This window comes from Metopolophium dirhodum, chromosome 4 (genome assembly GCF_019925205.1).
Source record: "Metopolophium dirhodum isolate CAU chromosome 4, ASM1992520v1, whole genome shotgun sequence".
NCBI classification, from domain to species: domain Eukaryota; kingdom Metazoa; phylum Arthropoda; class Insecta; order Hemiptera; family Aphididae; genus Metopolophium; species Metopolophium dirhodum.
Genome location: NC_083563.1, coordinates 35019995 through 35042848, shown reverse-complemented (window position 1 = coordinate 35042848; position 22854 = coordinate 35019995). Strand labels below are relative to the sequence as shown.

Sequence of the window (22854 nt, the reverse complement as noted above, 5' to 3'; positions counted from 1 at the left end):
GAATCATGCTAATAACAATAAAAAGGTTGATTATTAAAATGTCTAAAACCATATATTTTATAATAAATTCAATGTTTCAACAAATAATAATATAAATAATGGTTTCATCTAAATATCGCCTTGGCATTTGCGTAATGTATATTATGTCACACTAGGGCTCTAAAAATGTAATAGACACGTAAAAAAAAAAATGTATCGATAAATAATATTCAAAATACTGAAAAAATAATGAAAAACTAATAAAAACTAATTTATCACAATATGGAATGTGTTTAGAAGAAAAGGCGGTGACTGTGTGTAGTTTATAATAAATTATTAAATTACCATCGATGCAGAACATTAAAAACTAAAAACGGCTGATTGAAACATGGTTCTGTTGAATTATGTACATATGTGCCGTCATACGACATTTTAATGAACTTATTTTTTTCTTCAATGTGTGTCCGTAAGCAAACACATATATTACCTAGAAACAATAATATAGGTACCTTAACAGTATGCATTCGGCTTCATGCATACATTTTGTGTACTTAATCCATGAAAAATTCTATTAGTTATGGTGCACAGTCGCACAGAGCGTACCTAAGTTCTATATCATTATCATAACTATAATAAGTAAATTAGGTGTAAGTATGTATTTTTTTTTTTTTATTGTTTAAACTTCAACTTCAACTTTCAAGTTTATATTTTGCCTATTATTTTGCTTACAATTATTAAACGGTAGGACTTAGTTGGTAGGTATTATTTAAACGTTATCTTAATGACTTAATTTCAACTATTTGAAATATGTATATGTATTTACTTAGTTATGACTTATAACTAGAGAGCGGGTTTTTAGGTTCTTGCATATATTTATTGACTTTGTGCAGCTCAACAGGGGTGACAAACTGAAAAATATGGACGACTTATACAGTACAAAATTCGTAAAAGTACATTTATTTTGAATATTAAAGCATATTTTGTAGGTTAAAGAATCTTCAGGCTAAATTTCATATTTCAGAATATATTTTATTATTTTTCATAAAAAAATTATATTAGTTCATTTCTTTAGTTGAAAATATTTCGTCTTGCAAAAAAATGTTTTAATTTAAAAATCATTTGCGTCACGCCAGTCGTACAGTGCACGCGCTGTATCAGTGTTATGTATAACTTGGTTATTTTAATTTCAACGGAATCATATACGTGGGCTTCGCTTTCCGGTGCAGTTATTTGTGTCAATTCGATGTCGGTATCGCAGAATCTGCAAATCATCGACACTACCCTTTCTGAGGATAGTACATATGATTATAAAATGCACTATCTTAAGATTGTTATTCATTACGTTCTTTCTTAAAATTATAAACTATTTTAATCATGGCATAAATTGTCTCCAATTTATATTAAAATATCTAATTATCTGTGTTTCCAAGGCACCGTCGCAAGCAGCGACTTTTGGACTCCGTGGTTAGATAGTCTGATAGCACTATGTTGCGCGACCTGCCCTCGCCTTCAAACACAAATAAAACCGTTCCGCCAATTAAAATTATTTATAAACATTAAACAGTCTATAAATAAAAAATTATCAGCCTTCCAAGAATCTATTCAAAAGATCCTTACCTACGTCACCGACAACACCAATAATGCCGCTTAAAGAACCCACCAAAAAAAAACTTTTTTTCAACCGCTACGTCCTTTTCACCACCACTGCGGACAATGATCAACCTGAGACCATTGGTCAGGAGCCCTCTGATACCACTCCACTCACACCGACGAAAGTATCATTGCCACCACCTACTTTCATAAAAGACATACTAAATTTCTAAGATCTACTCTCCGAATTTACGATACTAATCTTGCCAAACAGCTTCGTATATAAATCGACGTCTACCATTTAAAGGTGCAGGCCGAAAAACCCGATGACTATAGAAACATAATCCGTTTCTTAAAAGACAAAAACGCATCATTTCATACCTACCAACTACAATCAGACAAATCTTACAGAGCGGTCATATGGAATCTCCATCCCTCTACCCCAGTATTACAGATATCTTTTCGACAATCGAAGAAATTGGGTTCTCGACTAGACAAGTCACAAATGTCAAAAACCTCCAAACAAAAAATTATCTTCCCGTGTTCTTCTTCGATCTCGAGCCTGACTCCTCCAACAAAAATATTTTCAATATATCAAGCCCCTTCTACGTACACGCAATAGTTAAAGTTGAGGAATCACGTAAACGTCGAGAAATTCCTCAATGCCTTAATTGCCAATCTTACGGCCACAAAAGAGCATATTGCTTCTACGCTCCACGATATGTAAAATGTGGCGGGAATCGCCCAACTCGAACTCGCGAAAAAACACCAGACACTCCCGCTACTTGTGCGTTGTGAAATTTAAACCACCCTGCCTACTACAAAGGTTGCACTGTCCACAAAGAGCTCCAAAATCACCGCCTTACTACACACCTATCAACAACCTACCCACAATCAAGCTCACACTACAGGTCCTACTCCAATGTAACAGGTAACGACAGCACTCAAAATCAAGCTTACGATCAACACGTCCACAACATCGATAAAGATGTTTTCTCTAAGATCCTAGATGAATTTAAATCTATTATCAATTCTCTAATCGTCCCGACTACCTATCTAATGTCCAAGCTTCTCGATAACAAACAAAATTACCAACTCATATAATCAGTGATGTTGTGACCAGCAAGTCTAACTAATTTTATCATGTCGTAGCACCTCCACTGTGAAGCATCTACATTCTGTCAATCCGTCATTTTATTTTTGTTTTAAGCTATTCCATTAATTGTTATTATTGTTCTACTCTGTAACAAATTGAATAAAAACTCTTTTAATAACCAAAAACATAAATAAATAAAAATGAAAAATGATAGGAATTGTTAATTGTTCAATAACTTAAGTTAAACAATTGTTTGTAATTAAAATGGGAATCGTTTAATTTGTTTGATTATTTCAAATGTGACTGAATTTAAATAATTTACCAAAGATAAGGTCATTATTTGCAAGTCTAAGCATATTATAATATGTGCAATTAATGGATGGTAAATGTAAATATTATAAATGTATAGAGTTTCATTTTAACATAACTATATATTTTACATAATATGTTTCTATTGTGTCTGGTATACACATTTTAAAATTATTTGAAGCATATTTTATTAGTTAAAGGATTATCAAGAGAATATTTTAAGGTTTTTTTAGGGCGAATAAGAATCATATTTTTAACTTTTAAAAACCTGATAACCCACTCTTTATTATTATAACTAATATTAAAGCATATAAAATCATGTGTAATGGTCATTGATTCTATTAATTATGAATTATTATCATAAAAATAAAAAAAAAATATTAACATTTTCCACTAATGAATTAATTTAGGTTTTTGATCGAAAATTGTGTTAAACTTCTATTGAATGTAAAATACTATATGTAGGATTCCTTATGAATATTTAGAAAATATAAAATTTCAGACTATACTATTTATGTCAAAATAGATTTTAAATGAAATTATTAATGATTTGTCTCCATGGTTGAAATATACAGGTTATTGCACATTGACTCGGATCATAAGAAACAAAATGGCTGCGTTAAGGGATATCACAAATATCAATATTAAAATCATCAATTTATATTTATACGTATTTTTATACGCCGACAAAATCTAACAAATTCAACATACTTGATTATTATTGGCTCCCTTTACGCTCGTATATTTCAACCATGTTTGTCTCATTACAACTTGTAACCACAGTATTAGGTCAAATGCGCTGTTTTTTTTTTCAAATGTAATCTATAGAAAAAACTGTTAAGGTAATTTATTTATTTTAATTAATAAGACGAGAACTTTCTTCAGTTTTTTTTCTAATTTATATTTCATTATCACTATACTGATGGGTGATGAATTACAAAAACATTTCTACATAACTTTATTTAACTACAATTGTGGCCTCTTGTTTTTACATTCGACTATAATATTATAACATATTATTATAGACGTGCATGAAAACTGCATTAGGGTATTTACACATTTCAAGAAGAATTTTATGTGTACCTACTCAATGTAATAATATTACTTGTCTTAGACATCTGATTTAATACTTTTGATGACTTGATTCAATCCACAAAGATTTTCAAACAAGTATAAAATAATAATGTGATATTTATTAATAATAATGCGATTATTACGCATTTCCTCATTTCAACATTTTACTTATTTATTGAATCTCATTCACGAGGCTTATAAATTATAATGTTAGAAATTAGAAGGTATACTCAGAGAAAAAATATGTCACTATCATGTAATTTATATTATTAAAATTCATAATTTAAATTTAAAAAAATATGAAAAATTAATAGTGTGCATATTTTTAAATCGTATAATAATATTTTGTTGTTTTTTTTTAAATTTTATATCTCGTTAGTTTATTCTATTGCGTATAACAGGTCGAATGATTTAATCCTGTAATTTCTTACCTAAATCCTTTTTTTTTTATCATTGAATCAACATCATTGGGTACGTACCTAAATATATTATGACCATTTTCGACGATCTGGTATCAGTTTATCACGAGGATACACTCGGTGAACAAAGCACAATAATTATTTATCATGCACATGTTGACCACGGTAGTTGTCCACTGTATTATACCACGTTTTAATATCGTATTCTGTTAAATTGTCAGATCTGTTTAAATCACTTTGATTTCACCCCTGTGCATAAGGGTTTAGTACAGTAGGTATCATCTCCATCCTACGGCTATAATAATACGCAGCTGACAAAAGCACACCCGGTTCATATTTCATTTTTGCGCCTGGGTTATTCACTAATGACTTAATTATATAGAAGATACACTGCGTTCCCTTCTCCGCCACAACACCCTATTTTTGGCTTTTGATTAGCACCGGTTGTTGTATTTATCTTGCGTAAAATAGAAATGGGTTAAATAAGGGAATAAACGAGAGGGAAGTGGTATTGCATATTGCCGAGTATGAATAAACTATACTAGACGTCGCGGTTGAACTATTGACACGATCATAAAACCTCAAATGGAAAATTGTAAATTAGATAATTTTCGCTAACATTCTTCACAAAGTTTTTAACCAAATTTTAAACTCATAATTTCAATTAAATCTGAACGGCGTGCACATGCATAACGGAAATATATTATATAACTGTTCTATTTTTTAGATTCTGAATTAAATGTTTACGGTAGTAAATAAATCAAAACTAATTGTGAACATAATTGGGTTACACAATCTAATATTTAGTCAATTATTTTGATTTATGTTTTTAGGTGAATAATATGCATTGAACATTTGCAATATCAATTTTTCTACGTACTATATGTTTGTATGTACATTGCGTTTTTCATTTATTTACCCACTGGACAGAGTGCTGAAAAATGATACTTTTTTCATAAAATATTTAGGACTGGAAATAGATTTAACTTTATAATATAATTACGTAGTCGCATAGGGTAGCTGTACCAGTGTATCTAGACATTTATCATAAATAAATAAATTTATTTTTAAATAGTACAATTATTTTGAAGGAAATGTTTTTTTTTTTTTAAATTATTTAATAATATAATATTTATATTTAAAACGATTCCAGTGTATTAAATATTTTATTGTTATATTTTACAATTAATTTCAACATTTAGTACGTTTTGAAATAACTTTTTTACTTCCCTATAATAGGTATATAGGTAATAATTAGGTATATACCTACAACACGGGTAATAGTACGTTTTGGCATAACATAAAAAAAGTACGTTTTGGATTTCCACCACTCGTATATTAGGGACAAGAACTCCTCTATTATGGGGTGCAAGGTGGTAACATGTCAACCCCTAAACAAATGTGAAATTTTCGTAAATTTCTAAATGTAAACAATAAACTATTTTTACTGATGATAATATACTCCATGACATATTCCATCGTTTATCTATGGTGTATATATATTTTCAGTTATTTAATAAAAGCAATTTTGTATGATATTATCAACCACCCTAGCCCCTAGGTTCTGATTGGTAGGCACTCTTGTTTAGGGATTCAATTCGATTTTGCCACAGAATATTTTCATTTTTATAAAATCGAAGTCAAATTGTATACCTAACAGATAAAAAATATCGAAATAAAATCATATTAAAAACATATTATGAGTAATAAAGTGACAAAATCTTTTTAAATTGTATTTTTTGTTCTATCATTTATAAAGCAATAACCATAAATACTTGAGGTATTTACAAAATATTAACAATTATACTGTAATTTTCTAGACATCATATTGTTATCAAAATACTATGGCTCTTTTGGGGGTCTTTATATAGATACATTTAATACTTCTTTTTATTTTATGGATCCATGTTGATTACATTTTTGTTTCTATGTCAAAAATATTTAAAACATACTTCTAGGTTCATCTTAGTCATAAGTTGTTCTAATAGGTATATAATATGGAATTATAGAATGTAAATTTAACACAAATCGTAATAATCGCGAACATTTGCAAATTATTTTGCAGTAAAAATTCATAAAATTTATAATTTAATATATGAGACTTGAGAAATTTTATACTAAGTACATAATTTCGTGTAGTCATTTAGTAAAATAACCCATTTAAAAACCTACAGACATTAGCAAAGCAAGTGCCAAATTATTTTTTTTCATCCCTATTAAAAACTCCTAACTTTGTATTTTAGATTCTGAGCGGAGCGATGAATGTCCTGATTTTACAATGATAAGGTTTTTTTTTGTATGTATGTCATCACAGTTTGGGGCAGTAAAACAGGTTCGATGTTCTTCAACAGTACCTTGTTCGATAGGAAAGTGAATATAGTTTTTTAAATCTAAAATTTGAAAATTGAATACAAGAGTCCTCATAATTTTGTACACTTTTATCAACAACGAAAAAAGGTCTAGAAGAAAGTCAAATTAAATTTTAATGAGCGTTTGATATTTTTACAAAATTCGATATTCATTCGATTTCTCATGTAGCAATTTTCTTATTTTGTTGTAATTCAAAAACGAATAACTATAGATGCATGAAAATTTCATGAATGTTTATATATTAATGTTCGATGCACCATAAAATTATGAAAATATTTTGACTCATTTTGAGCTGTTAACGGACGATTTAAATTTAAATTTTTTTAGTTTTTTTTTTTTCTATAAATATCAATAAAATTGTATTTCTTGGGTAAAATAGCGTGAAAAATTAATACAAGACTCCTGATATATTGTTACAATAACAGATGAAAAATATTAAAAATACATAAACACGTTTTTTTTCATAAGCATTTAAAGTTAAAATTTTGACGAAATTTATAAAATTGAAAATTTACTAGTTGTATTAGTAGTAAAAATGTACAATTAGTAGTTAAAAAATTGTAAAATGTTCAAATCTTATAGCTAAGGATTAAAAATTTAAAACAAAGTTCCATGTAAATAGGTTAAATATAAATTATTTTATTCACAATAATATCATCAAAATATATACTAAGTAGGTAATATCATAGGCTGACTGACCGTCTTCGCTCAGAATCAATTTTCTTATACCTACAATAATATTATATAATTGATTCAAATTTAACATAATCCATTACATGGTGCCTAACTAGTAACCTATTGAACAGCAGAGCGACACCCACCTATGCCCACCTTTTTTTAAGTTTACTATTATTGACTATTGTTACAAACGAAACGTTTTTAATTAATGATTTCAGATTGATAGTCCAGAAACTGTGAAGCACTCCATTTCAAATTTCTTGCAATCGAGCAGGATAACAGTAACTCTGAAATTAGATCAGAGCCATTTTAAAGACGGCCGTAAGCTTTTACTACAGTGCACTGCTCTAATAAATACTTTGTACAATCAAACTTCGGAACTTTTGTTACCGATAAAATCAACAGAGCCAGTGCCTGAAAAAGGTCAGTATGTTATTTTAAGTTGTATTTAAGTGGTATTGTTGTATAACTTATTAAAAACTTAGAAAATATAATATAAAATGTTAGTTTTTAGATTTTGAGGGGAGCGATGGTTGTATTGATTTTAATAAAACGTGTTGGTTTTTTGTCAGCGTACACGTTTTTTATAGTAGAAAAAATGCATCGATATGCAAAATCGAGCATGGCTTTTGGTATTCAATTTAATCTAGTTTGTACGTTTTGTGGTTAAGAAAATGCTAATTTATTTTAGTAATTATCTTATGAAAAAAAAAAAAAAAAAAAGAAATTTCAACGTAATCGAAATTATTTATGTTTTGTTGTAATTCAAAAAGGAATAACTGAAAAAAATTTAAATGTTCACCAAATATTTATTTTTTAAATTAAAAAATTGAAGTTTATTTTCAACTCATGCATAACAATTAACAACATATTAATCATTTGTGACTAAAAAAGCTAAATTGAGTATAAGATTCCTTAATATACGTATGTTATTCTTACAGCTATTAAAATGTATCAAAAATACATAATAAGATTTATTTTATAAGCATTTATAGTTGAGTTCAACTTTTTACAAAATTGAAAATTTATAAAAATCACGAACATTTTCAAACTATTTTGTAATTCACATTTCTTACAACTTTTATTTTAACATCCAAGATTTTAAAAGTGGGTAAGTGAATAACGTTCTGCTGTACATTAGGTGTCTAGAGGAGTCACTGTAAGGATGTGTTACAAAAAACGACTCTGAGCGAAGCCTTTTTGTCAGCCTATACTGCTAAGTATATTATTTTATGCCATGGCTATTAATATATTTATTTTACAATTAGCCATTAGGCATTAGTATTACAGTGGATTAAATTAAGCTTTGACCAAAAAATTAAATTTTAAAATGCTATTATGTGTATAAAATATAATTATATACTTTAAACGTTTCAAGTACCACGAATAGTATGTTTAGACTACAATTGTTATTCTTCGTGTAAATAACTAATTTTATCCAAATTTTAACTTAACATGTCTATAAAAAAAATACTGTGTTTATATATTATTTAGATTTTTTGGTTATAGCGTATAAACTATTTAAGAGAATCCTTGTTCTACATTTTTAATCATCCTTACTGAACATTTTATACATTTTGAACAGCAAAAGAATTTCCACATTTTCGTGATTTTGATGAATTTTGTATTTGAAATTTTTTGAAAACTAATTGAACTTTAAATACTTTAAAAAAAATTGTGCCTATGGATCCATCATATTTTTTAACTGCTTTTAAAACAACTTATGAGGAATCTTGTATTGAATTTCAATAATGTTGATACAATGAAAATATTTTATTGTAATTTGTACATAAAAAAAACTAAAACAATTTTAAATCGAAAATGTCTATAAATAAAAGACTCAAAATAATATTTTGTGAACATTTCATTAAACTACTTTTTTTAGAATTAGACCCATAAAATAAAATTAATTAGGTAGGTATTTTAAAAACTGGTATTGCGTAAAAATCACAGTTATTCCTTATTTATTTATTTTTTTTTTTGATACTTTTGAAAAATTTGGGAATTTTCACTTTTGACCCCTTCTCCCACCAAAAAAAATTCCAACTAGATTTACTTTTCTACCGGAAAAGATTTTGAAGTAGAAATATTAAAATATTGTACAATGAATAAAATAAAATAAAATTTATATTATTCAATTAATAATATAGTCTTCTCCTGGGGACATGCATAAAATCCAATTAAAAAACGTCATCATATTTTATATATTAATTTATTATAGAAGTGGGTTTGCATGCAGTTTATCGAATTACTATAACTCTATTATACCTTTAACGACTTTGATTAATAAATTGGTGAAATATGAAGTTAAAACAAATACCATAAAACATATTTGATTTTCATACATTTGGGACATTTGTGCAATATCTACTTTCATCTATATATTATTATAATATTATATTATAAATGAAAGTAATATAGCTAATTGTCAAATAGTGATTTATTATTCAGATGCTAAATAATAAGATTCATTTTTTTCATATATAAATAACAATACATTCACTCAAATGTTAAATATAGGTATCCATAACCATGCGCATCTAATGATTTTGGTAAGGATGAATTTAGTTCTGAATTCAAAATAAATTAAAGACATTTCTCTTTACATGTTAGCTTATCAATTTGATGCATACCAATTTATAATTTTCGAGCAAACCTCATAATAAACACTTTTATAAAGTTTATTTTGCATGATTTGACATATTTCGGAATTTTTAGAACGTATTTTTTTCACTACATTTGAGTTAGTTTTTATACATGACATACCTTATAATTAGTGTTTGAAGTATATGCTGAAATATTTCACAAAAACTTGAAACATTGAAATTTTTTTTAAACAAATAAAAAATTTATTTTTTATTTTTTAACACAATGTTTAGTGTTCTAAATTCTAATGTAAGAATTCAGTAGGTATATAATATACATGTATACTATTGTATGCCTACTTGTATCATACATGGTATTGTTGAATACCATTTTAAATGTATAATACCAAAGGTTAGGTATATATTTAGGTACCATACAATTATGACGGTGATTTATGACAATTATATTATGTAAATATAAAACTTATTTAAAAATAAAACAAAATTTATTAAAATACTGAAATATTTCTTGATATATTTCATTTTTTTAAATTTCATGAAATTTTTAAACACTGCTTATAATATAATATTATTAATTTTCAATATTCTTTAATTTAACCAAAATGCCAATAAATTAATCCAAACTTATCCATTTAATGTACGAAAGGATAAAGAAGGCCATATAGTTGATATCTTCAGAAGCCTCACTGCCTCAGAGTATAAAACAATGAATAAAAATATAAGATGGACCTTCAATAAAGTAAAACTATAACATTATACTGAGTAAGATGTATACACATTGATAGATTATAAATATTTTAATTTAAAATGTCACTATTGTACCTACATTATATTAAATTTAATATTTTTTCAACTATAATGTACGTACTTTTTGGATCAACAAAATATGCTCTTTGAAATGAAAATTTTCTTTTGTTAATACTGGTTATCCTATCTTACTTGATAAAAAATATTATAATAAAAACCTCGTCATAAATATTTAAAGTAATAAAGAAAAGAAACCATTCTAAAATAGGTAGTCTTAGTTTTTTTTTTTTTTATTATACTGAATTTAAATGTATTTAAAATGTATGCTAGATCCATCCAATCAGTGGCATGACAAATTGTTTTGTGTAATATTTTGATTTTTCAACATCGAACTTTCTACTCGTGTTAAATTATGTGCAATTTGTGAACAGTCTATAGTATCTGCACATAGTTTAAGTTATATTTGGCTGGTGTACTATGGCCAATAGGTAGGTAACCTACCACAATTCTCTCATGTTGCATATTATAAATTACTTCTCCATCGTAAAATATGGAAACGCAATTTTCACGGGAGTGTCGAAATAATATTGAAGCGTGTTCGTAAATCAATATTTCAATACATAATATAATTACGTCGAAAGCGTTTTTAAAAATGTAATTGTAATAAAAACTGAAGTTTACTTTTGTTCGATAATTATTATACAGATATTAAAATGTAGCTATATATTTTTTTCTCTGGACAGGTCGTCGTCGTTAACGGCCGCGAGTCATAACGTAATAATATTAAATTAAATTAAATATAATATGAATTTGTACGGTGTTTGGGCCGGTTATACACTTTATATGTTGCCCAATATCAGCAACATCCAACCACCGTGTTCAGTACTAACACTCCTGTGTACAATAATTCCAGGTCAATTCGCGTGCCATTGATCGTGCCAGTTCATATCGGCAAGAGCAAAAAGGTGCTCGACATGCCACTGATAAAATCCCATTTATGGTATTGTTTTTCAACCGCTCCCTCGCACTGGCAAGTGTCTACCACGTTTGCGCATCTAAATCATAATATATCGGAGGGCACCAGCTAACGTTTCTTCAGAATTCGTTCATCCTTTAGAGTCGTTTCAGTCGTCCGTATACTCGTTATTTCCACGAAGCTATTCTACTATGTTTGTCGTATTTCGCCGAAACCCAAGAAACATCGAGACAACTTACTCTTGCCCGGGATTTTAGATGGGATGGGTAAACTTCTTGTACACTATTCACATTGTCACTTGTACAATATAATGTACTTCTTTGACCATCGATAGAAAATATTAAGTGCCACGTTGTGGTAGTGGTGGACGGTGGTGTTTTTTTTTTTTTATAAACGTCCTATATCTGGTCCAACTGTCGTATATTTTAATGAGTTTAATGTGACTCAAATCTTTAAGATCAATACTTATCTGTATTTTTGACATTGACTGACATGATATTCCTTACACCGGATAGGCATGACATATCCCAACCGAAAACCATAGTGCTCTACTGCCGTTACATAACTTAAAAGTTTCATATTATACTGTCCTTGATTAAACCCTCCAGTGAAATTATGGGTAGAAAGATCTTTCATCTTGTGTTACCAATAGAAGATTTTATATTTTCTTACACTTAAGTTTTCGTCTACATTTGTGTTCAAAAGATATTTTTTATAAAAATTAATTTCATCAAACGTTCCTTTATAACGTTTGTACTAATTTATTTCTAAGAAAGTGTTGTTTTGTTTGCATAATTCAAAACTCATACTAAGTGTTGGTAATGGACACTCACAATGTACCACTACTTAATTGGACTATATTCTCAGGTATCAGACTCTGATTTTCTGAGTGAGAAGTATTCATTACATCAAATTTATGGACCATCATTATATCTAATGAAATAGGTACCCAGGTAGTATATTTTAAGGGAAACTATATTGACAGGTTTAAGTCTTGATTTTACCATGTATGTAAAGTACATTATTATTTGTCTTTACTAAAAGCATTCTAAATCATACGTCATATATTTCTGCAGCTTGAACATTATTATTTATTTTTCAAAATTTTTAAATAATTTAATGCTTGTTATGTCATAGATATTTATTAAACATTTGAATTGAATACATTTTTTTTTTTGTATAAATACGGCTTGGTAACCAGTTGAATTAATTTCTACCGACTTTGTGTACACAATATTATCAAATATTAAAATTACCCGTTGAATACTAACCAATTCTACAAATTTTGTACCAAATTTTTTTAAATAAACTAACTTTACGCTATATATTTTGTATTAAATATAAAATATGATTTTATAAAACTTGGTTTAATATTTTAATATATATTACTATAAAAGTTAATAAAGATAATGAACTTGATTCCATTAATGAGTTACGAATTAAGGTAAAAAAAAATAATTAATTAATTATAATATTAAATAATAAAGGATTTTTTTTACCTTTTAAATTATATATAATACTATATACCATGATGTGTAACTCACTACTGATATCGAGTTAATTATCTTAATTAATACGACACTTTAACATTAATAGATTATCATAAAATTCAACATTGATCCTTACCGTATTTGTTTTTATTAACATACCAAACTTCAAAAATGTGTACAAAAACTTGAAAATACTATTGTTGTTGATAAATCAGTGTAGTTCTAGCAATGTTCTGAAAATGTGAATGTAAACAAATTGTATTGGATGAGAATGAGTAACAGATGTTAATGTAACAAAACAATAAAATATATTGTTCTGCTAAAAGTCGTACATTAGCGAGTTGAGTACTTTATATTATACATAATATTACATACAAAGGTGCATTATAAAGTTGGGCATAGCACGGTATCAAGACAATTACTGAATAAATTATTCCAACAATTTTGTTTTTCATTTCTGTTTTCAGCAATAACACAGATGTTTTTCATTTGGAGGATATGCTACTGTTTGTCATGGTTATTTTGATTCGTCTACATTGTTAATAAAGTTTATTGTTATTCTTTGAGTGTTTAAAGTTATTGTATGCAGAATATTTAATAATTTTAATCTTTTAATACTGAACTTAGTGGTCAAATTATTATCATTTGTCAGACATGGGTAGTATTCAGAATACTTTTAAAATATCTTTCCCAAAAGTATTATGAATAACTATTTAGAATTATTTTTTAAAGTATTTTATTCCTGTAAAAAAATACTTTTTATTTACAATAATAATCGTTTTCAATGTTTTTCTGTACATTTTTACAATGTTATATACACATTTTAAAATTTTAAATCAAGTATCAACAACTTAAATAATATTATATTTAGAATTAGTAAATTATAGATGTTGGAGCTAATTTAACATTTTCTCGAAGAAAAGTATCAGTAGTTTACAATTTAAAACTAATACTAAAAAGTATTTTGGAATACTATTTTTATGAAGTATACGTATACTGCTAATTTTAAAATACCTACTTTTTTTCATAAGTATTCGAATATTTATTCCTAATACTTTTCAAAAGTATTTTACCAAAGTCTGTCATTTGTAAATTGTATGACATATTATTTTTAACAAAAAAAAAAACCAGGAACGTTTCTCTGCAGTATAGTAGATTTCCAGTGTATCCCATCAATGAACAGGTCATTGTGATGGAAATGTACATTTTAAATTAAATTATAAATTTATTATATGGTACCTATACGAAAAACGATCCTGAGTGGAGACAGTGGAGTATTAGTCGTTAACTACTATTTCAAAGGATATTTTATAATTAATTTATCTATTAGAAATGCAGTATATTAGACAAATGTTTCCAAAAACACCGCATACATAATATAATAATATTGTTTTAACATTATACCGTGCATTATTAGATTATTATTAGGTAAATTGACTTATAAATTACATTCAATATCAACATAGTACATACCGCAGGGCGCAGAATGGTGTGAAAAGGTCGTGGACATTATAAATTAGTCTAAAATTACCATAAATATTTTGAACACTGCTTGTGTATAGAAAATAATAATATACACGATGTCGAAAAGTTCTAAATCTACAGTCTACACAAATACACGATAATACCTGCCATTAAAAACAATGAAAATAACATTACAATTTGCACGTTTAGAAAATGCTAATATTTAAAGTCACTATTTTGGTTTGTTTTTTAATTACAAAAGAAAAATAGATTTCGTCCAAAGTAAGTGTTGAATTAGTATCATCAGATCGAGATTACTGTACGGTTGGTTGGCGCAGCTAAACATTAACAGTGTTCAATAATGAGGCAAAAAGATGAATTTACAACCATGTATCTAGATATAGGTATCTGACTATATTATATTCCCCACTCCACAATAAGTGGATAAAATAGTATATTGTGGTAAAAAGAATTTTGAGTTGGGTAAGAATGTGGAATGTGTCACGTGTGCTGAAATCGCATATCACGGAAGTCATCATGTTATCGACTCCAATCTTAGTATAATAATAACATGCTTATTGATTTGTACGACGTCCAGCGAATTCCAATTGTTTATGCGTAGCAAGGTTTCAGCTGAAAACTTTAAAACCAGAATACATAACAAAATATCTTTAGAAACGGTCATTAATTTACGTACATGGCAATAAACATTTGACATTTACAAAATTACAACTGCAGAGACAGTAATACAGTAGACAGGAATGCATATAATAGAAGACAACTGTAATGCATTCCTAAATTCAAATGTTTGCTCCATTCCCAGATATTAATACTAACTTACAATCTTGCTACATCTTAAACTGTATTGGTAATATTAGATACATAATATTGCCTTAAATATAATATATAAATTTAAGTAACCACATATATACTATTTTATTTAGTGATGTCTTTTTTCATGTATCATTGTTGATTTTATGAGTATTTAAACAGATCTACAAATGTCTATTATCTTTATCTAGGCACCGACTATAAAATAAATTGGACTAGTGGATACCTGAAAATTGTATTTTTTTAGTAATTTTTGTATATCCTTCTTACTTAGTATATGAGTATTATAAGTACCCAAGAGTATTATTGTATTCACTCCGCCTGTATTGTGTTATACTGTAACCAATGGCAACTATTTATAAACAAAAAAAATTTTCCATTTCCATAGTAAATCTCAAAACTATTGTGCCAACTCTTATCTTAGTCCACCCATACATTGTGGTACGAAGGTACCAAGAAAATGTCAAAGCCCTATCATATTTTAAGACTTATAAGTTCGTACTATACTACCTAGTACCTATACTCGACTATAACATATGTAACACATATTTTATATAGAATGTACATTGCACGTCTTTTTGATAAAATTTACAAATACTTACATACAGCTTATGGAGTATTTATTTTAATTTATTTAAAATTATATTGTACTATTTTGATTTATTTTTAAACTATAAATTACGTAGGAATTGAATTAATTTTGTTTTATAATAAAATTCTAAACATTAATACATTCCTGTACAAAAATAATTTTAATACAATATATTATAAAATATAAAAGATACATATTTTACATATAGTTTCTATAATGTCACCATAATTACGAAAACAATGAAAATATATGCTTGAAACTCAGTTTTAAGATTTATGTTGTAACCTTATAAGTTATAACTTTTGTGGCATAAGATGTTTTCAAAAAAGTATTCATTTATAAGCTTTCTGTGAAGAAATATAATTTATATAATGTATATGCTATAAATTAAACAATTTTTAGAATTAAAATTGTTCATGTTTGTTGGACATCATAATTTGATTTATATTCTAATCATATTAAAAAAATCGCAAGTAGACATTTTTTGAAAAGCTTAAAAAGTTTTTAATGCAAAATATGATTGTGATTTATTCTTGTAAATGAATTTCACTTAAAACTTTTTTGAATATTATATTATGTATTACCTTCTTATAATATAATATAACAAATTATACAAACAATTAACCTATTTGAATTTTGAAATAATTTTGAATATATTCATTTAAAACAATGATTGTCTTAACACCATAACATTAATAATTTAAATTATTTTTAATTCATTAACAATCTATAAATGTTTATTTATTAGATTTAAAATGGTAAAATTTAAATTCAAATGTATATATATCATATAGTGGTTGAAGATTTACGAAATTCTAATTATATTATAATATAATAAAAATAAATTAATGTTTTGAATAATGAAATTCCATTTTTAATATGACTATAGGTAATACTATGTATAAAAGACAATGAACTTCTGACTGCGACTATGTTCATCCGGCTATTGTCATTGTTAAAGTATACGAGGTCAAGCTTTATAATACATCACAGTTATTTAATGTCTAAGATATAGGTATGACCTTATGTGTCATAGAATTAATGAAAGATTTAAAAATTTGGAGTAAAATAGTAATTTAATTAATATTAATATTGTACGATTTGCATTATTTGAACATTGATAAATAAAATCAAAATGCATTTAATCTTTTAGTATTCTCGTTTTATGTAAACATTATACTTACCATGAATACTTATTTAATGTATTATAATATGTTTATTGTTTAGTCTTAATGTACTATGTATCCAAGTCCTCAAATAAAAACGATAAAGTTACGGCCTAGGTTACAATTTAGCTTAATGTTAAAATATTGTAGTTCAGCGTCGAGACAATAAAACATATAAGTTTTTATAGCATAAATTAATTACAATAAAGATATAGTCTTAAACATAGGAAGTTAGGCATGCGTTTCACTTTGACCACATCAATGCAATATAAAGTGGGGAATAATAACTATACATTATAATTGATAGCAATGATAAATTATAACATTTGAAAAACAAAAATAATTGGAACTCTGCGGCTATAATCACTCAGATCTTTTTATCTTCAAATTATTATATTTTTAATGTATTATGTTTGTATAATAGCACAATGACTCTTATTCTACTTAAAACAAATTAAAACGTATCGCAGTATTATTGCCATAGAAAATTAACAACATTTGCAGTTTATGGTTATTTTTTTCAGAGAGCTGCTTGAAATGTGTTTCAGTCTTGGCTTTAATAAGTTTCTTTATTTAATTTTTTTTTCTATGTAGACATTTTGTCAGACGATGGAAAACCTTCACATAGAGTTTGATGTAGTATTTAATATATATCAATTTGAAATCGAATCTAGTTTGTACTTTAAAAAAGTAATTTAATTTATTTTCGTTGTAGTTTTTCTTTATGTAAGAAAAAACTAGGTAGGGACAATGTACCTACAAATAACTTAAAATAATCTAAAAATATTATAAAGACATCCAAGCAAGCGTGATTTTATCTGAGCTTTGTTCAGAATCGTTTTTTTTTTAAATGTCAAGACCCATGATTTATATTTGCTTCCACATTTATAATAATACACCAACGCCCAGGTTGTAAGGGATATAAATTATGTTTGATTAATTTATGTAAATTTTTAATCTAATACTTTTAAGAAATCGGTAATATATAAGTGTTTAAACTAGGTAATTCATTCAATACTTATAACACTTATTGTTTTAAAAAGTTTGTACGTTTATAGAATTTTTTAACTAATAATCATCGTTTATAATTTTTTTAGGTTTTTGACTAGTATTAAATGATAACATTAAATTTTAATTTCCTATTTCAAAACAGAATTCTCTTCTAAAAATCTATAATAATCAAATTAGAAATCGAAAAAAAATCAAATATTTAGTAGTTACTTATAGTTATGTTACATAATTTGTGAACATATTAGTAGGTACTGTCACGTTTTGACGATCGCGACGCCCATTCTGTCAGCAGAGTGATTCCTACTTTCCCCCCCTTTTTTTTAAATATTTTTATTCAACCAAATATTGCTGAATGTTATAAATGATTATTTTAATGGTAACTTTTCAACGATAACTGATATGTGCAAAAAAAAAAATTACTATTATATTTCCCTCAGTAAAAAACTAAATGATCCTTACAAAAACACTAATTAATATACCTACTACACCAAATTCGAAAAAAAGACTCTCCTAATAATTTTTAATAAAAAATTCAAAGTTATATGACTTTTTATTTTAAAACAATAAAACATTTAAAATTATTAAATTTAAAGTTACAACACTACTTTTAAATAAAAATAAATAATATATCAGAACATTTTACTATGCAACATATACTTACATATTTGTTTTTGTTGGTTAATTTTGATGCAATAAATATCATAATTTACATTTAATTGTTTATTTATTTTGTATTTGTTTCAGTTACGTCCCCGAGTCTTGGATGGCAGGTAACATCTTCTATCAGCTGTTCAACGATGATCGCTGCTTCGGTCTTGTTATGGAACGTGTTCAGATAGTCTACATGTGGAAACATATATTATATATATATTATATATCTTAAGAATCTTGTATTTCACACTTTTGCATGTAAATAAAAGTTTAAGTTGTAAGAAAAAAACACATCGAATACTACTGTGAAGTAGTAACAAGACATTACCACATGACAGAATTAAAAAATGATACGACCTGCGTGATATATATTTTTGAAAAAATAGAGCCAATTCGATTGTGTGTTAATTATTATTGTTTATTAACTTATTTTTTTTTTTTATCTTTTGACATTTTTAGATTAGTTTAAGTGTTAAAAAATAAAATGATTATTTACAACTAAAACAAAGCGATGCATATTATTAATCGAATTTTGTAGATACGTACAAAACATATAATTTAAAAAAAAGTTTTTGTACATATTTATGATTTTATATACAAAATTAATATACATTAAATATTATAAATATATTATATAGATTATGTAACAATTTTAATAGCAATATTACATTTTGCTATTTAAAATCAGTTTGGAACCAAAGACAAATTTTAAAAAAGTTTAAAACTTCGCGTTGGACTTTGAAAAGTTATTTAATATTTAATAATCCATTAGCATCTAATTTTGCTTTGTCGCTTGTTTGCACAGTTTCAATTTTGAAATTTGGATTTTAAAAATGGAAATAAAACTATAACATTATAATTTTTACAAAATATCAAAAACTGTAATTATAAATACCGTGGACTATAAATTTTTTAGTTATTTAAAGAAATAATTTTAATAACTATACTTAATTAAATCGATGAAAATGTGTATAATATTGTTATTATTCATAAATATTATCGAATGTATTTGTTAAAAAAAAAAGATATTTTTAAGTATAGGCACTTTTGATGTTAATATACGTCTAATTGATATTTGTGTGTTTATCTTTTGTTAAATTATGACAGATTCTACGCACCTAATACCAATAACAGCTTTATAAAATCAGTTACTACGATCCCCTAATCATTTAAAAATTGCATTCATGTTCTATATTATTTATAATTTTTGCTTTATGTCTATTTAACATTTTGGTGCCTAAATGAATACTTATTTTTATTTTCATATTTTTATGAGTACTCAGCTTTTTCAAACTTTCCGAAATTTATTTTTAAAAAAATTATTCCCGTACTCCATTTCAGTATACTATTCAAGTACTTAAAAAATGATACCAAATTGTTATCTATAATTCATGAAATAAAAGTTGTTACTCTTAGAACAAAATAATTCGGATATTTTTAAGTTTTCTACTTCAATGTATTATTACATTTTACTGTATATTATATGTTTCAGTATATACATTTAAAAAAAATACTTAATTCCATGTATTTAAAATTAACATGTTAATGTAAAGTATGATAATATATGATTCAAGACAAAATAAATAGTTGCGAAAAATGTTACATCTCTATACCTGGATTGTTCATCAACTCAAAATTTTTTTAGTTATTAATCAATTATAAATTATAAAAATCAAATTTATATTAATAATTATTCTTTAGCTTATTGTGGGAGTAAACAGTTATGATCAATTAACAAATTAGTAAAATCCTTTCATATCGTCCTAAGATCTAAAAACAATGTATTTACAATAGTTGTATAAAGCACAAAAAAGGTTGAACCCAGAAAAGTGGATCAAATTTGGATTCGGGTAACAGGTAAGTACCAACAAAATATGGACAAATATGCTCTTTTTTAAACGTTAAATCTATAACCGCTCAAATAGAAATATAAAAAAATATTGATTAATGCCCATTAAAAAAGGTTTAAAATAGTACCTATTCCAGTTTTATTAAATGTATTCTTTTGTCTTGTTTGTTAACTCCCAAAAGTTTCAACAAGATGATGTTCAAATACCCAACTAATATTGGAGTAATGGACTGCGTTTTATTATTTATCATTTATTTTTACCTATAATATTGTGTTGAATATTAATTAATATTTCTACTAAAATATCGGCGTCTTTGACATTGAAAATTGAACACCAATACTAAGGTATAATACTATAGAATGGGTAGCTAAAAAAATCATAAACATAATATTATTCAGTTTTGCACTTATCAGATGGTATATTATAAAACATACATATACAAATTTAATTTACTTTAATCTGTAGTAAATATAATATTATAGTAAAATCAAAATGTAATACATTTATAATTTTATAATTTATTTTACAACCTTTTAAATATTTTTCTACTGCATATGAACCTTGTTTGAACATGTCTGGCTCCTTAAACATTTTAAAACAATTACTTCATTTTTTTGTGGTAGTAACAAACTAACAACTACAATTCTTTTTTTTTATAATATATCTTACCCAGAAGGTCATTTATAAATATATATATATATATATTTAATAAAATAACAATCATTAAAAAATGCTTTAATTAAAACATTTAATCAAGTGTCCTTGATAAAATGTACCTATGTAAAAAATTAAATGTTCAGTAGAAAATTGTATCAGCTGTTGTGCTAACATGGATTTTTTATTATAGTTATCTATAAACTATCATAATAGCTTTAAAATAAGAAAACCAGCTGCCAAGTTCATCGATCACATTTTATAAAAAAAAAGGAAATATATTTCAAATTCTGAACGGAGCGAGAATGATATTGGTTTTCACAACGATGTGTATTTTTTTTCTATGAACATATTTTAGGGTAGTAAACGTGGTCCAAATGTTTTGTGTAGCATGTGCAATAGATTGTAAAATGAGTGTAGATTACTAGATTATACTGTATGATTGTCAACACAGAAATTTTTTTATTATTTTTTAAATCACGAAATGCTAAAAAAAAATGTTCTAAACATATTAAATAATTGATATAAATCTAAGCATTATTTTGCAAATGTAAAAAAATATCAACCTTGGTAGTTAATAGTTATACAATTAATATATATCAGTTTTCAAATTGCGAAATTAAAACTAGTTATATGCTTAGATAATATAGGTTATAAATCTCAGTCTAGCTAAAGTGGACTTTAGTTTTATAATTAATTAAACATAATCGAATTAATTTTGAAATCTTTGAAATACTACATAGTTCATTATTTTTGAAATAAGTAGGTTTCCTTTTAATAAACTATAACTTATTTATTTACTTACTTATTGAAGCATTTTAATTGTAATATTTTGTATTAATAATAATAAGATATAGTGTCAACAGCAACATATATAGAGTTGATTGTAGTATACAAATTCCATTTTATAAGATTTAAACTTAATATTCGTTTTTGAAGTTCAGTGTTTGATTACAATATAAATGTTTAAAGATTACCTGATAGTAACACAATTTAAGTACAATTATATTTTTGTGAGTTTTGCAATAATTATATTAAAATTCATAAGAACTATACTTCTAAACAATTATAAACAATTCAGATTTCAGAATCAAACATTTAAAATACAAAAACATCTTATTTATTTTAAATTATCTGTGATAAAAATAAATTTTACTTACTAACGCGTAAATTAAATTTTTGTTGCATTAAAACAAAAATATTATCTTTTCATATTATTTAGTAAGAAATATTATATAGGTACCTATAAAGAACAGTAATACATAATAGATAGAAAATAATAATAAATAATTGAAATTCTA

General features: G+C 26.0%; 1 protein-coding gene across 1 annotated transcript in view; it reads left to right on the top strand.

The window, feature by feature from the left end:
- Nucleotides 1–20672, top strand: part of LOC132942463 (uncharacterized) — a 148547-nt gene extending 127875 nt beyond the window's left edge. Inside the window, exons 5-6 of the mRNA XM_061010863.1 lie at nucleotides 7734–7938; nucleotides 19143–20672. Coding sequence (XP_060866846.1) covers nucleotides 7734–7938; nucleotides 19143–19237 — 300 coding nt within the window. The 3' untranslated portion in view covers nucleotides 19238–20672. The remainder of the gene's footprint in view (nucleotides 1–7733; nucleotides 7939–19142) is intronic.
- The last annotated feature ends 2182 nt before the right edge of the window (nucleotides 20673–22854 follow it).